At 36.9% G+C, this 17,126-nt stretch overlaps 3 protein-coding genes across 3 annotated transcripts; all 3 read right to left on the reverse strand.

The window, feature by feature from the left end:
* Positions 1–317: 317 nt before the first annotated feature.
* On the reverse strand, positions 318–7,344 carry LOC131783976 (NLR family CARD domain-containing protein 4). The gene is made up of 4 exons (XM_059100756.2): positions 6,828–7,344; positions 2,656–5,430; positions 1,832–1,973; positions 318–956 (listed from the first exon to the last, which is right to left on the reverse strand). The coding sequence occupies exons 1-4, from the start codon at positions 7,075–7,077 to the stop codon at positions 869–871; spliced, it is 3,255 nt and encodes a 1,084-aa protein (XP_058956739.2). The 5' UTR covers positions 7,078–7,344; the 3' UTR covers positions 318–868.
* A 1,661-nt stretch (positions 7,345–9,005) lies between these two features.
* On the reverse strand, positions 9,006–12,038 carry LOC131783974 (uncharacterized). Its single transcript, XM_059100753.2, has 4 exons — positions 11,242–12,038; positions 10,390–10,599; positions 9,551–9,721; positions 9,006–9,099 (listed from the first exon to the last, which is right to left on the reverse strand). Exons 1-4 carry the CDS (start codon positions 11,296–11,298, stop codon positions 9,022–9,024), a joined length of 516 nt encoding a protein of 171 aa, XP_058956736.2. The 5' UTR covers positions 11,299–12,038; the 3' UTR covers positions 9,006–9,021.
* A 149-nt stretch (positions 12,039–12,187) lies between these two features.
* Positions 12,188–16,916, reverse strand: LOC131783973 (derlin-1-like). Its single transcript, XM_059100751.2, has 8 exons — positions 16,618–16,916; positions 15,619–15,730; positions 14,584–14,648; positions 14,294–14,320; positions 13,636–13,731; positions 13,220–13,272; positions 13,031–13,141; positions 12,188–12,552 (listed from the first exon to the last, which is right to left on the reverse strand). Exons 1-8 carry the CDS (start codon positions 16,774–16,776, stop codon positions 12,408–12,410), a joined length of 768 nt encoding a protein of 255 aa, XP_058956734.2. The 5' UTR covers positions 16,777–16,916; the 3' UTR covers positions 12,188–12,407.
* Between the last annotated feature and the right edge of the window lie 210 nt (positions 16,917–17,126).

The raw sequence follows: 17,126 nt of genomic DNA on the forward strand, positions 1-17,126 counted from the left end.
TTTCGCGCCTTTGAGAACCTCGGAAATGGCCGACAGAGTCCACCACAATCTTGAAATAATACATTCTTGTATCATTGGATTTCTAAATGCCCTTCACCGGAACGCTAATTTGTCAACATTTGAAAGTGTAATCTCCTAGGTAGGTCACCCCCATCAGTTCATTGAATCCTGAACTGGGTAGCCTGGACTCAGTCGTTAATTAACACTAACCATGAATAAGAAATTGATCCTTTTCCCAAAAAACCTTAGTCTAAGAATTAACATTAAAGTAAACAGATCAATGAGGTTATCAAATAGTGAAATGAATGGACTGGCCGTTTAAATAAAAACATATGATCATGAGGCTAAGCTCCACTTTAATCACAGTGCATCTAAAATCACGTTTGCTCATTCCAAGTGCATACAATAATTTAAGAATGAAATTATCTTCCTTCGTCACAATGTACACTCTTTAATATACATTATTCCTAGTTTTGAAGTGTAGAATTCTGTTGTAGAGTTATCCAAAGATGCCTCTTCAAAGCTCGTTGTATCTAAAGTACCTTTCTTTGATCATGCTAATAAACTTTTCTAAAAAAATTTGCTCACAAAATTCTATCAGTGAAAGTTAAAGAGACCAAGATTTTTTCTTTTTTCTTTTTTCTTTTTCCTGAGCAATTATGAAAGTTACACCTTTCATTAATCAGTAGATCTTGAACTATTTTGTTACTAAAAGAGACTTTAGGTTGAAGGACCATACAGTTGAAACTGGCTTTACCCTTAAAGGGGGAACCAAAATGGCAAAATTTCCTCTTTGACAGATAATTCAATCTGTTCCAAGAAATTATTTACATTTGTGAATATAAGTGTTTAAAGAGATGCATGTCAATCATAACTCCTTCCTGTACTGTCCAACCAGACGAAGACGGGGATAAATCTGTGGATCAGTTCCCTTAGGAATGGCTGTCTGACTGAGACTGAAATAGGGTGCAGAAAGAAAATAAATTAGGCCATATTCTTTGACAATAAAAATAAATCAATATTGCACTCAATTGAAATCTATACACTTGCAAACTTGCCCCTCAAAAATACTTGCAGTGAAAGGCTTTCTGCATTTTTGCAGCTTAACACACTTATCAGACTTCCCTGAAAACATTTAGCAATAGAAAGAGGTGGAATGGAAAAGAAATGAAAATTAAAATCTTATTTGAAACCTGAATCTTTGCTTGGATATCAAAAATGGAAGTGCAGTCAAACCTGTATCAAGCAGTCACCCAAGGAGAATGGTGGGATGACTGCTCAATACAGGTTCCAGTTCTCTGATAGAAAACTCCACTCAACCCTTTGACTCCCAAGATCTCATTAGCAATTCTCCTTACTGTCTGCCATAAAATACATGTACTTATGATTTTGATTTGGAGAATTTGGTATTGGATCAACATGTAGTTCCCTAATTGAGTTTTCCTCTTTATTCTCATCACTTGTATGCTTGATACTGAATTGATAATGTAAGGAGAAATTCTCTCTTGGTCACTCATGGGAATTAAAGGGTTAATGTACAAACCCTTGCTTAAAAGTACTTCAAACATTGATTTCAGGAAAGAAATATGGATTAAATTTAACTTGAAAGATTCTTCTTTGATCAATTTTAGTGGTTCCCCTAAAAGTGACTATTCAATACAGGTGGAAAACAATGCAAACAGGCCCTTGGGACTCAGTAAAGGGTAACCATGGCTGCATAATAGAGGTAAAAATTACAATAACTTTAGGACTTTTAAGACCTACCACTTAATACAGAGTGACTGCTTAATACAATACCCCTCACTAGTAATGCAGGTTTGACTGTACTTACTAAATTCCCTCCAGTGAAGCATGTGAATGTGCACTTGTCATAAGCAGCTTAAATGTTTCTTCCTTAAGGGCTACATAACATTTGAGGTATTTGTCATCAGCAAATGTAACTGACTGTCTCCATTTTTCCAGGTATTTGAGACCTGATAATCCACAAAAGAAACAAAATAAATTATATTAACCCTATGAAGTATTGATAAATAGTTGTGCAAAAAACAGATGGTACAAGTCAGTTTGTTTGGTGAAACATGATGGAAATAATTATAACACTCTGTATCAAACTCAGTAGGCTATCACAGTGTGCAACAAGCTACGATTTATTTTGCTAGGCCTGAGTTACTTGGTAGCTCTTTACAAGACCACTGTGTAACTTCCTCTTTCAGCCAAAAGTTTTTGAGAATGAACAAGAACATTCACTCAACCAATCAGTTAAAAAATGCAATCTTGATACATGTGAATCATCTGAGCACACTGACAAGAAAATTTATACAATGGACCAGGGAACTCATCTTGATGCCTAGGGGATATATTCAGTGCAGTAGACCTTAGTTAAAATGAGAAATCAATATCACTAGATCAATGTTAGCATCAGTGAATTTTATAAGCTTGGATTCAACTGTAGATAATATTCATGCAATAATCACTAACAAACCCAAAAAATTTTAGCAACCACCAGTCCTGTTTTATTTACCATATCCCCTCGTTAATTTTTTTTTTATTCTCATTACTTGTCTGTTTGATATTGTACTGAAATTGAAAGGAGAAATTCTGTCTTGATCACTCATGGGAATTAAGGAGTAAAGTTGCTACATGAAAATTTGTTACCTGGAAATAATTTGGTCGCAGGACTGAACTCCAAAGACCTGGCAGTTTCTGTAGGTTGATCTGAAGGATGCTGTGCCACAGGACTCCAAAGGTACAGATGCCTCAGTTTTGGCAATTCACATAACTTTGTGCCAAGTTCAGAAATTCCTTCTTCACTGAGCAGGTTGCCCTTAAAATCAAGGCACTTCAATGACGAGAAAGATTTAAATGAGGTAAAAAGTGCATTTAAACCTGCTTCAGTGATGTTGTTGTATCCCAGACACAGTTCTTTCATTTGGCAAATGTAGGGAGCAACAGTTGCTAATGCTGCAACACCAACATCCGAAATGCAATTAGACTTCAATGATAGTTTGCATAGATAAGGTGTACAATTGAAGCCCTCACTAAGAGTCACAAGTCCCTTGCATGTGATCTGATTTTTGTCTAGAAGCAGTTCTGAGAGGCCAGGTACACAGGGAAGGGCACTTGCCAAACTTTCAGCACCTTCATCTTGAAAGGCATTGCCAGATAAGTCTAAATGGACAAGCCTTGGGGTCTTTCTAACACAGTCTCCAACAAACTTTCCTTGATGTAGCAAGTTTGCAGAAAGATCCAACCTTGTCAATTTTGGGCAGTGTGCAAAGGCTTCACCAAGGACTGTAAAAATGATTCTAGAAGTCTCACTAGCAACATCTGTCTTCCGATTTACATCATGAAGGGATAGATTTTCCAGATGAGGGACCTTGGGCAGTCCACCTGTCAGTGCCTTTACACCCTCAGCTCCAAGGTCGATGTTGTTTTCAAGGCTTAAACTGGTCAGGGTGGCAGTACAAGACAACTTCTTTGACAAGTATGCCACACTGATCTGGGTTAACTTACAGCCACTCAGATCCAGAGATTTCAAATTAGGGACAAACTTCAGGGCATCAATGACATCTTTCATGTCTTCATCTCCAAGTCCACTGTAGCTCAAATCAAGATGGCACAGGTTTGGACAGGACTTCATAATTAATGCAAAGTCATCACCAATATCTCGCCTAGATGCATTTCCACTGAACACAAACCTCTCCAAAGGAAGGTTGGGGGACAAATTCCTACTGAAGGCTTCTACCACACCATCCCCTACAATGTTCTGATTGAAGCACAATTCTCTCAGAGAAGGCATTTGTGAAAGAGAATTTGCAAAAAAGGCAGCAGTCTGCTTTTCTAGCTGACTGTGTTCTAGAACAAATGACTTGAGGTCAGGGTTGTTTTGCATGAAATATGTCATAGCTCGCACACCATAAGGACTGATATCACGACCAGATAACTTCAAGATTCCATCAAGAAGAGTTGCCCCCAATTTACTGGCAAGGTGGCCCTGGTGGGACTCAAACAGAGCAAGAACAAACATTTCAAGGAAGTCATTTGCTTCACAAGAGTCAGAAGTGTTGACGGTTTCTTTGAGATTTTCAAGCAAGGGTACAAACACAATCTCAAAGTTGTCCCCAACAAGCCCAGAAACAAAATTTAGTAGAAGAGAGTCAGAGACTTTTGTAACACATTTCAAGGTTAGAGAAAGGACTTTCTTCAATCTTAATGGATCATTTGCAGTGCAATTAATTTCACGACTTAGCCACAATCCTGCCATATACTCTTGGAAAGACTTGTGAACAAAGCAGCACTTCTGCACTGGCTTCAGTCTGGAAGTGCTTGTCTCCTGTGACAACAAACCAAGTTCAAAGACAGTTTTGTTAGATAACTTCTTCTCCAATGCTTGCACATCAAACAGGAGATTGTCTTCAAGTAAAGCATTCAAAGAAATCTCTCCTAGAACTAGCAGGTCATTATAAAGATCCTTGGGGATATCTTCCAAGTCAGTGAACACCCCATCTTTAGCCTCACCACCTGCAGCATTCTTGGCAAAGTATCGCTTTACCATGAGTAAAATTAGCTCTGTAAAAAGAGTTGTAAGTGTAGACAGAGCTTCAAAGGCAGTGTCTGGGGCATCCTCCCACAGAGCACATATCAGCATGGCTGTCAAGGGAACCTTTGCAATGTCCTCAATGACTGGGTGTGTTTCCAGTTCAGACAACAACAGCTCAGCAGTACTAGCATCATCTTGAAAATATTTTAGCACATAGCTTCTAATGTTTTCAGTGGTGAATCCTGTAATAACCAGTCGTGTGTCCATCATTCGCTGGATATGTGTGGTTTTACCTGGCCTTGATGTGAGAACAACACAGGAATTTCGAAAAATTCTTCCACTCAGAATGTCTTGGAGGTGAGTCAGGCATGACAAGTTTGCTTCATCAAAACCATCTAGAAGAAAAAGGACTTCTCTCTGATGGGAAGCAAGGTAACTAAGCAATTGAGACACTGGAATGGGAAAATCAGAAGGAAACAACTGCTGGATGATAGCGTCCTTGAAACTTCCCTTTATTTGCTTCAGCTCGATGAGAATTACAACTGTGAACGGCAGTACCTTGCCATCACACCTAGACCAATCATGAGCAATCTTACACAGAAATGTGCTCTTTCCCACACCTGCTTCACCTTCCACCAGTATTCGTCTTGGTTTAGAACATCCAGGGCGACTACAAAACATCATGGGGTAAGAATCCAAGGGATTTTGAATACACCTTCTACCCTGTGACACCAATGATATGATTTCCAAATTGGTGTAAATGTGGTCTATGTGAATCTGGAATGAGTCATTCCAGGAGATTGGCTGAATCCAACCGATGTTTTTTTGATAATGATCCCATAGGGATTCTTGCATATGATGTAAAACTGCATCACCTGATCTGTTCTTCACTAAAAAAAAAAAAAAAAAATTACAAAACATAACTAATTAAAAGAACAAATCTGAATACAATCATTACCATAACAATTTCCTCAAAGGTGAATGGTGCAGACTAGCTGCTTTATTTTTCATTAATCATTTTGTAGAGTTGTTATTAGACTGTGTAATTAGACAGTTGACTGTAATTGGACAGTTGAAGCAGCCAATCATACTTAGTCCTTTCAGTCAAATCCACCAATCACAGAATTGATCACAATAACCATAGCAACAACCACTTATCCTAAAAAAGTTGTGGAATTTCCAAAGTTAAGGAATTTTTAGACATTGTCTCTACTATATGTGTTTGTTCTAAATGTATTTGTTGTTGTTGTTGGAAATTGTAACAGTCATGATTAATTGGTTAAAGGACTTTATGTCATCCAATTCTGTCTTTAGTCATACTTGTGATTGATAATTCAGCCTCCTGCTTCGCAGTTGTCTGATTTTGTTAATCACTTGTATGATTACAGACCAAATTGGACTCCACTCGGTACTATTACTATTATTAACTGAGACATCATAGTTATCCATTTAGACGAGTTATTCATGGCTGATAGACAATAAATGAAGCGAAAACGTTTGAAACACAGGGGAACAGAGCAAATGCTACCAAAGGTCTGAAGTGCAATTCCTTATGGGGACTCAGAATTTTTTCTTTGTCCCATCATCACGACAAGACAAAAAAATGTCTTTCTCCAATGCTATTGTTGTCAGCCATAGCTTTGCAGGTATGAAACTGTTGACTTCAATTGGAAGCCTGGACAGCCCCCTTGCTAGTCAGTTAGTGTATATGATATATAACTGTGCTTTGCATATTAAACAAAAAAGTCAAAATTTAAACCCCATTTTACTCAATTTGAGTTTCTTATGTATGCACAAATCAGAGATGTTTGAATGTTTCGATAAGTTTATTTTAGTTTATGCATTTTTTTTTTTCAGTACCCATTGTACTCATAAAATGAAAAAAAACAACATGCATTTGTAGCATAGCCTCTTTCTTGTCTCAGTCTGGAAAACCAATCATGATAGATACCGTACAACTTTTCTTCTCGGCCGAATACTCAACCTGTTTCTCCATTTATTCAATCTAACAACAGGTCAGCAAAGTGAAAAGAATATCGTGATTTTTGCCCTCTTAAAGTATGGATCAAAAGGCTTAATAGCGAATTATAATCATACTAAACGTGGTTAGCAAATTGGGCTGCGAGAATCCAACTACATGAAGGCGCAGTGTACTAATACACGAAATTTCCGTAAATCGTCACTTAGTAATTTTCAACGTAATTACAAATGGAAGCTGTACTGCACAAATTTGATGACTGTTCAACAAAAAGACTACAATTAGAAAGGTGAAATCTAGCTTACTAACCTTTAACACCGTGTAATTCCTCTTTGAGATCAAAGCGATTTATCTCGGATAACAGTTCTGCCAAAAGCTCCGTATTTCCTTCACTCAATAGGTTCCTGTTTTCTAGCTCATCGAACAATTCAAGCGGGCGGGCAATCTTCTCCAAAACACCGACAGGAATATGCTGTTTACAAACAAACTTTAACTGACCCAGTTCGTCGTTTGTTATTCCATTTGAGACAGAGAGAAGCCTGGCTCGAAACTGATCCATCACTATTCTGCCAGAAGTAGACGGAATTTGGAAATCCCAGCGTTTACTGTACTCGTAGAAGTTCACAATTTTAATACAAGCCAAAGTTACATCGTCTTTCTGTCATCTTCGAAGATACTTTACTTTGCAGAAAAATTGCCTGTTGAAAATGATTTCTAGATGCATAGCTCTCTGTTTCGAGATGTATTTTTAAGGATCACTCCAGAAATAAAGTAGTGTCAAGCCTCCAAGAAACCGCCCCAACAATTCCCAACTTGTTTCATTTCATTGGAGGTTACTCTGGAGGAAGTCCGCTGGCCTAGTCGCGGTCTCCCGCACGTAGACACCGTCAGGGAGGACTTGCGTAATCCCATGTTCCTGACGCGATGAATAATCTGAGCTTCAAGACGATACAGATTTCCACTCATAATCTCGAGCTCTGTGTGTCTTTCCCATTTAAACCTACATTTATGGCTCACAGTCCCAGATTGCAGGCCCTCATGTAATGTCAGGATTGGCTTCTGGTAATGTACACTTTCAGTGGGCAGGGGAAACCGTCCCCTCACAAAAATTTACCTTCAAGATAAATGTCCTTCTAAGGCGGATTTCGAAGAGCCAAATACATCGCACAAAAAACAACCGATCGATGATAAGTAGGCTTGAAATGTAGTTGTAATTTAAATAAACCATCATTTCATTGGTTCTGTTGGATTTTTTAAATCTACATCTCGTTTCAAACTACGGAACAAGGTGTATTCCATAATCGCGCGCTCAACCATTTTTTGGGAAAAGCTCGTTTTTCGATGTTTCAGAATGTAAACTCACTGGGTCGATTATTCAAACAAAGTTTAGCCGTTGTTTAACAAAACCGCGTTCTACACTATCTTAAATTTAGCTGAATCTTTCATCTGAACACTTGTTTTAGTGAACAATGTCAAGCCGTGCCGAAAGCTCGCAGTGGTTGGACATTAATTTAAAGAAAACAACATCCTTATAGAGAATACGTAAGGCCCACTGCTAGCGTTAAACCGCGGTTTGGGTTAGAATTCGTATAAATAACTGTCCCTTTATGTTTTCATATTTATTTTGATCAAAGTTTTTCAGCGCTGCAAAGACATATTGACGATGTGATATTAAACTGACAGGCCATGGAGTTTTAAGTTTGTTTACTTGAAATCTCGTCCCATTTGGAAAATTTTATGGATCTTTAAATTGAAATTGAAATAAAAATTCTCAACCAATTCAGGAAGTCAGGAGACCTTAGAAACTTTGAACGCAGTCGATTTAAGGCTGAAGCAAAAAAAGTTACACTGACTAGCAAATGCGAGGCGAAATACGACTTACATTGTACTGAATACGAATCACGAAGTCTTAGTGATTTCGATCTACTTCATGTCACTTTGAAAGTCTGAATTCCAACTTAAATATGAGATATCTTGAATTCTAATCTTAATGATTATTTCTTACTCGGAACTAGTTAGATCAAATGACCACCACAAACCGTATAATATCAAGCCAAGCTTCAATAGTTTATTTGATCTAAAAGAAACAAATTTATAATTCACAATCAGAACAAACGCAAATAAAGTCTTAATCTCGTAGCTAAATTATAAAACTTCAATGTAAACTTACTTCGGTGGCGAGTCGTTACAACAGTCTCACTTTACAGGTTAGCAGATTCTCTAGGTAAGCGGATTTAGAAACAGAAAAATTGATAACAAAATAACTTCTTTCTCACTTCGATTCCGGTGAAAAACTGACTTGAAACATAATAATCTAACGCTTTTAAATCAATCTATGGAATTAATGTCAATCACAATTCTTGTGATTGAGTAAATCTGTCAACAAGAGGCAATGCCTATTTGATAAACGATGATGGCATGCATACTCCCCCTTCCCCCCCCACCTTAACCCCTCCTCGACCCCCCCTCGAGAGTAACTTTCCGATGCTGTGACATTTTTTCCTCATTGTTGATTACTCATTTTAAAGTAGTAAAAAATAAAATCTCCAATAAAGAGAAGCATCGCTGAAAGTCCACAGACCTAAAACGAAAATAAACAAAGCCTGTTAGTCTTTATGTTTTCTTGTTTATAAGCAGCTGCGTGTAACATTTCGAGAATATTTTAGCGAGAGATCAGATATATATCATGGTCCTGCTAACCTGAGGTAAGGTTAACGTATTAATACCAGACTTCAGCGAAAATGATCTGATGATCAGCGGCGTGGTGAGTGAGAAGGAGGGGCTGAGGGGCGGGGTGAGGAAGGCGGGTGAGAAGGAGGGGCTGAGGGGCCGTCCTGGTATTTTCAGGCAAAGTAAGTTCATTGGCCTATCACTGAAATACTTGACGGTGATATAATGTCAGAAATAGTTCTGTTTTCCCTCTCATTTACTTTGGTTTACCCGTTTGTTTGAGAGATATCACCTCAGTTAAATTTAACTTCGCAAAGACCACAATGGAAGAAGAAAGAAAATAACCTATTCAAGGGACTAACCGCTGACACCTGTAGGTGCCCACATGTTTGCCTCCCAATATGCCTCTGAGCTTGACAAAGGTTCATTTCCCCAAGCGGGGTGGGGTAATTAGAAAGGTGAGTAACTTCATTCAACAGTAAAGAGCTTGAAACGAGCAATAAAACGGCGCTAAAAATACTGATCCCCATATTCTGAAAAGAAGAAAAACAATTTTAAGTATCTGTGAGGTCAGAAAAGTACGTTTTTAGCTATCGATTGTCGAATCATTTAGCCGAAAAATAATTACGACAATGACACGAAATATTACAAACACGAAATTTACATGGCCTAAAACCATTCAACTTGTGATAAATGCGATTTATTGTATGATCAACAGGCAGTGGAAGAAACAGAAGTTGCATGTGCGAACCGTACGTTACAAAGCGGAGCGCCATGCAAATCAACCTGGAAGTAGGTGCCTGTAAACTGTGGCAAATCTGAGAAAACAGGATTGTAGCTGGTTTTTTGAGGCTCTCCAAGTCACACCAAGGGTACTTACCTCGCTGTCTCAGTGTCGACATTCACGCTGGCTTTTGCTTGCACGTCGTATAGACTATTCAGTGTTGTGCATTCTTGCCTTCTGAATTTTTGGTAGGTTTGCGTATTGTTTAGTTAAAAAACAAACAAACAAACAAAAAACAAAATAAAACAAAACAAAAAAACAAGAACAAAAAAACCTGTCATCAAAGGGGGCGGGGTGGGATCAAGCGCTCCTCTAGACCCACCTTAGCTACACCCCAACAAAAAAAGATTCTGTTAAGGGTCAGTGCAGCCTAAAAGAAATTCGAGTCTACAGAAGAATTGGTTAGCATCTACTCACCAGAATATTCCATTTTCTCCCGATTCTGTCGCTGAGCGACAACAAAGAAAATACAAAAATCAGTGTGACGAGCAACCAAAGAATGATGGTGGAGGTCATGAAGAACGAAAGTCTCTCCATGTGATCAGGCCGGGAAATCTCCATATCATCTCTTGATTTAAAGAAGTTATTGTAAAGAGATATTATTACAAACGCTGATAGCAGCAGGATCTGTAAAAGAGTCGTGCGTGCAAGTAAGCTGGTCAAATTCTTTCAACTATGATAGCTAAATAGTTTCATACTCTAAATTAATTTAATTCAAACAGAAATATGGCTTCTCTGAGGGGGCAAAAAAACGCAACGACCGGAGTGGAGTACCATCTTAATTTTAAATTTTCTTTCAGGCTGCAATTACACAAAAGGGAAGAGATTTTAAAAGCTGAGAAAAAATGATTGAAATAAGTCAATGGTCGAAACTCAGAACTCAACACAGCCTAAAGGAGGTATTTTCCATCAGACCCCGATGTAAAAATTCCAGGGTCTAATTATTATTATAAGATGATTTCGAGATACTGGTATTTTACTGTAGAATATTAAAGGGGTATTAGCGAGGGAATACTTATGAGAAGTATGCTTTCTCTGTTATAGATGCTGTAGAGAAGCGAAAGGGCTTGGATCTCGTCGAGGGAACATCGCGCACAAAATGTGGTTTTTAATTGCCCCCACCATTCCCCCCTCCGTCGCATCTTTTCCAATTTATACCCCAAGGAGTAAAATATAGATATGTTTCCATTTAGCGATGACATAATTTTATGTAAATCATGTGAGAAAGAGAGTCATTCTCCAGACAATTAATTATTCTTAATGACTTACAAATTCTGCAATCTTAGAAACTCCAGCAGGGGATCTCAAATATTCCGAAGCTGACATTTCGCTTAGGATTATTTTTTTAACCTTAGACGCAACGGAGTTCTTGAATGAGGATCTCTGGAAAAATCTGCCTGAAATCAAATTGACGTAGTATCTAATACTTTTTTAGTAGAAGAAATGCTGTCCTAATCAAATCTAAACAGAACAGTTGCACTAATATAATTTATCATCAAACATTCTATCTCAGAAAAAAATGAAAGGTAAGAGTTAGCTATGAGAGAGCAATACGAGTGAAAGAAGAGTACTACGGAACAAGTTGTTACTTATGAAATACGACGAACCACAGCAAATGGCACTTGTTGGTAAGCACCAAGATCTTCTCGCCTCTGAGTAAATGAGTGATCTTACCTTAAAGTTAGGTTATTTTGTCTCGCATACCTCTCACACGTGAACTCGTTTTTCCCGAGATGATTGAACAAAAAGCAAGCTTGATTTAGTTAATTTTTTTTAAAAATATCTACTTACATCTTTCTGAAACTGGACACGTTTACTAAGATAACGACTTAATTCAATGCGTCTCTCCACCGTCAGACTATTTTTCTAGCTATTACTATCATTCCCACAGAGAACCAGATCACATATGAAATTAATTCTGCTAATGTCATAAGACCTAACGAGCTTTTCATTCATATAAAACCAATAAATGAAGTGTCCCCCGCATTTAATGTTCTCAGATATTAATACTGATAACCCCTCACATTTTTTCTTACTCAAAGTTCAAAGTAACGAATATAGTCAATGCTATTCCTCCAGTTAACACTTACTGATGTTGACATAAGGTGGGCGGAGTATGTTCGAATAATTGACTTCCCCCCACATCACTTAGCTTGATATAATATCGACAACTTGACCATATCTTAGCTGCAACTACATCAGGGAAAACGGCAAGCACACTTCTAAAAACTTTATTTACGTAGTGTAATATACACAGCAAGTCTGGGATCTTGAAGCAAATCTCTCTGTTCCTTGATGTTTCGGGTATGCTCTCACATATTGAAGCATATGCTCTGCACAAACAAACGTTTAAATTAATTTCAGGTGTTGATCTTTCGAAAATGTACTTAATGAGGTTGCAACATCAAAAGCCATCTACATAGTAGCCTAAAGATTTATTCGTTGCCAAGGCGATGTCCTTGGCCCCAACCTCCCCAACCACCACCGCCTCCACCGTTGTCTTGGTTGCGTGGCCTACGGCTTGCAGGGGGAACACCAAATCCACTTACACCTCCCTGGCGGTTTGGAAGAAGCTTGTACCTATAAAAAGGAACAGAAATGACAAACAAATTATTTGAAACAAATTCTATTCAATCACATCTATGAATCATAGCACTGGTTTAATCAATAACCTCACTCCTCTGGCAAGAATATTACTTACTTATATAAAGGAACTATCGCTGGAAAGCATACGAATCGAGAGCAATGAGATAGTAAATCATCTATGCTACAATATATTTCAATCTAACCAAGTTAATTAAATAAAAAGTCGTGATAGTATCATAAGTACCCCTCATATGAGATCAAACCTTAGGAAACTACAGAATCTGATGAAAAAGTGAAGTATTTTGTATAAAAGTATCTATCAAGTAAAAGAGCCTCCATGTGATCATTCAAGGTAAAAAAAATAAGCCAACAAAGCAATGGAAAATGTACAATGGAAAATGTACAATGGAAAATGTACAATTGAAAATGTACAATTGAAAATGTACAATGTAAAATCAACCAGACTACATACAGTATGGATGGTGTAGAGAGAAATCGCTGTCCTCCAAAGTCTTGTGGGTATTTGAACATGAGGAAGAAGTAAAGGTGTCCCACAAAGATACCAATTAGCTCCATAATACCACTGCAATCAAAATAGATAAAACTTGTTTAGGATTTGAAATGAAGTTTGCACAAAGGCAGAGTGAGTTCTGATACATACCCTCCCTGAATGACCATGTTAAACACAGCTAACACCCATGGAAGGTACATTGCCTGAAACAAAATAAATTAAATTCAACAGTGCCCCATACAAGTTAACTTTATGCTGAGGGTGTCTGGCTCTTTCCAAATCTTTTTGAACATTTGAAATTTGTTGAAAAAGGAAAAACATACACGATCAGGGTATGTTGGAGAAGTTTCAGGGTTACTGTTTGAAAACCTAAATGGCAAGTTTTTCATGTACTAGTATATTTGAGGTCTATTTTTTAACAATTTGAGAAAAAAAAAGAGAAATAAATGCCTTGGAGATCATAACTTTAAACCACCATTATGATTATCTTTTTCATTCTTTGTCAAAATTAAAGATGGGTAATAAGTCTGAAGGATTCTGTTACAAAAGAAAATAAAAATCTATACCTTAAACTGCATGCCAAACCAGAACTGTACAATCATATCTTTATTCACTTGACACCATACATAAAGGACACTTAAAACAAGTGGGTCCATGAGAAGCTAAAAAGCAAAAACAGACATTATGCTTTGGGACAACAAACAATACAATATGACAAATACAGGCATTGGAAAAAGAAGAATACTTGTGCTTCTACCCACAAATCACTTTCTACATTTCAATGAAATCATGTGTTTTTAAAAAAGGTGTAACCTGTAGGTTGTGTGTGTGCTTTGAAGTATAAAGTAGTGGAGCTGTGAAAAAGAGTGGTCACAAAACTGCCCAATAAGCAGGTTATTTTAGATGTGCAAAAAATTTGCTCCTATCCACTATCCTCCAACCAAAACATTTCTCAATGAAAACCCTGTTTATCTAAATGTTACAAACCGCTGAAGAACACTACAAATGATCATAATAAATGAGTATTGTGTGTTGTTCATAGAGGTTTTTCACACTATGAATATTTTTTTTTTGATTTATAAGGATTGAGGAAAAGTTTAAAAATATTGCAAACATTTGAACAGGACTTAATATTGATGTTCCTTACAGGGTATTCAATGATTGTAACCATGGATACATCTTTTAGTTTAAACTGTTTTCAGGTTAAACAAGTGTATAACTTACCCTCAAAGGCATAAGAAATCCTATGATCTTTTGTTAGTTATGAAGACAAGTCAAGGAACACTTCAACCCAGTAAACAAACATTACAATATTAACACAAAATAGCTTTTTATACCCAATTTCTAAATATCAACCATGCAAGAGAGAATAGGAAGAACTCTAGCTAAGGTCAAAGTACTGATTACATCACAAATAAACCTTTGTTTTAACTTAATTTTCTATATTAAATTCTTAGGAATTTGTATTTTCTTCTTTGTTGTTTTTCTTCCATGTCATTTCTTAACAAAGATACAATTAAAATGATCCCATTGAAGAGCATCATAAACAAGTAATCAGCTGGCCGACCATCAAACAGGCCTGCAAGGAAAAAGAAAAAATGCTTAAGAAGTAATAACATTAGATTCACATCAAGCACTGATCTACAACTTCAATGTGAGGCAGTAAGATCATGAGAAGTTAAAACACAGTTCTGTACAAGTTTATCATTGATGCAAGATACACCACAATATGGTTAATGCTCAAATGTGTCTGCAGAAGGGATGAGGGGGTTAAAAAGCTTCTGGGCTTTGATGTATAGGCTTCTTAGAAAAGGAGGTTTAGGTAGTTAAAATTCATAAGGAGACAAAATTTGACTAGTTTTTATGTGCTTAATATCATTGTCGCTCAGATATCATTAGCATCATACACAGTATGCATTTCCTAAAATGAAAATCTATATGCAGGACTAAGATTTATTACAGAATATTCTGTAACAAATGCAAACTCTCCTACATCAGTGACAGTTTGACACAAGGCAGAGGAAGCGTAAGGGTTCTGAACAAGGGAGCTCAGTTGAGAGTGTTATTTATTCACATTCCCATACTTTCTCATTCTTGATCAATGTAATAAATCATGATTATTTGATAAAGGAAAAGTGATAAGAAAGAAAAATGGGTTAGAACATATATATTTTAAGCAATAATCTAAACTAATATTGCAGATTATTTTAAATTTTCATACTAGATATTCTAGGTTAAACCAAATACCCTAAGTAAACTAGCAGTTATCCACAGTCTCCACTGTAAATCAAACACTCTCTGGTCCCCCCTGTTATTTCTTTGGCCAAGTAGTTTAAGTTAATTTCCCTACCTTAAGCAGATTTTACCTGGCTATTTCACACTTGTTTAAGACTTTCCATAATCTTAAGACTTATGAATTATATTTCTCACATTTCAACCAAAACTGAATGTGAGTCAACAAAGTTCAATTAAATTTTTTAGGAATTCAAGATTCTGCATAAACCAGCTTTTTCATTATTTACTTGATAGAGTGAAAAAAAATAATTCACCTGTTTCAAGTCTTGTAGAGTATGAATACAGGAAGTATATATTAATCAAATAATGAAATCCAGTCTGAGGTGAAATAGGGTAGTATACAAATGATGTGACCAATCTCCATATCTGGAATGAAAATTAGAAGGGATCTGTAAGAATTAGTGTCTCCCTTTGAAATGCTCCATTCAAAAAGTAGATTACATGTTGCTGTCCCTCTGTTCAGTAATAAATCACATATGACGTCAAAATATGTAATCAACAAAAAAAGGCAAAGGAAGCACAGCCAGGTGTGTTACTAATGGTCTTACAACAGTGCTAGTGTACCCTTCATATGACATATGTTGCAAGGGCAGTCAACAAGTAGACTCTATTCAATCTTTGACAAATTGTACCATTTAAACCCACTAAATATTACATGAACTCACACCAGCTGCAACACATGGTAGGGATTAAAAAAAATGTTTCCCTCCAATAGATATCCATGGGAAAACCAGGCAAATTGCACTAACAAATTAAAGTAACATAATTTCCCAACACTATCTCTGGAGTATGCTGAATCTTGTAGCTGTATCAAAATCAACTGATCGTCACAGTGATAAGTAGACTTCCTAGCCAAGTGAAGCTACACTTTGCAGAAAAATTAAGCCCATCCGCCATTTATGTCTTATTCTAAACGCTTTTGTCTTCAACTTCCGGCTAATAACTATTGATCATATATAGAAAGAGAAAAAACTAAGTTGCCAAAAATTGATTACTATGACAACAACCATCAAAAAATAGGTTGAGTGCGAATGGTTCATTCTTCATACAATACGAATTAATTGAGAAATTTACGGAGCAGTTAATTAGATTTTCTTCGATTTTTCATGTCGCCCCTTTAAATGTCATTACAACTGAGTACTGTATCTACACCTGTATGCTAAATAAATCTTCGCAACTAATATTTTTTAATTTCTCTTAAATACCATTGTCTAACGTTCGTATGACTGCTTTCATATAACACACTGACTTACCTGGAAACGGTGTACTACGCTTGCATAGTCCAGCATCATGTGAAAGCCATTTATGAGTCCTAACCTTCCAAGAAGGGGAAATACGATGGACAGAGAGAACCACCATCTTGTCACAATAGGTATACCTCGAAACCACGTTCCAAGTTCATTCTCTGCCATTCTTTCACGTAATAAAATATCCTTGAATTTTAGCCTATGGCAAGTTAATCGCTAAAAGCGGATTGAAAATCGTCCAAAAATTATCGCAAAAGTCCTGATATAGCAAATTTCAAACAAAACAGACGTGGCGAAGAGTTACAGCACCGGGAGCGTTTTAGTGCATTGTGGGACATCTAGTGACAAGGCTTACGCGGTCGAGAAGGAACTAAAGGGCCGGTCGAACTAGCTAGGCGACAAAAAGTGGTAAGCTCGGCCGAATTTCGGAAAGAATTTTGCTTTAACAATTTTGTGCACTTTATGCTGAAAACGTCAATCAAATTGCTTGCTCTCTTTAAATATTCATTTCAGCG

The sequence above is a fragment of the Pocillopora verrucosa genome, chromosome 3 (genome assembly GCF_036669915.1).
Source record: "Pocillopora verrucosa isolate sample1 chromosome 3, ASM3666991v2, whole genome shotgun sequence".
Classification (NCBI taxonomy): Eukaryota; Metazoa; Cnidaria; class Anthozoa; order Scleractinia; family Pocilloporidae; genus Pocillopora; species Pocillopora verrucosa.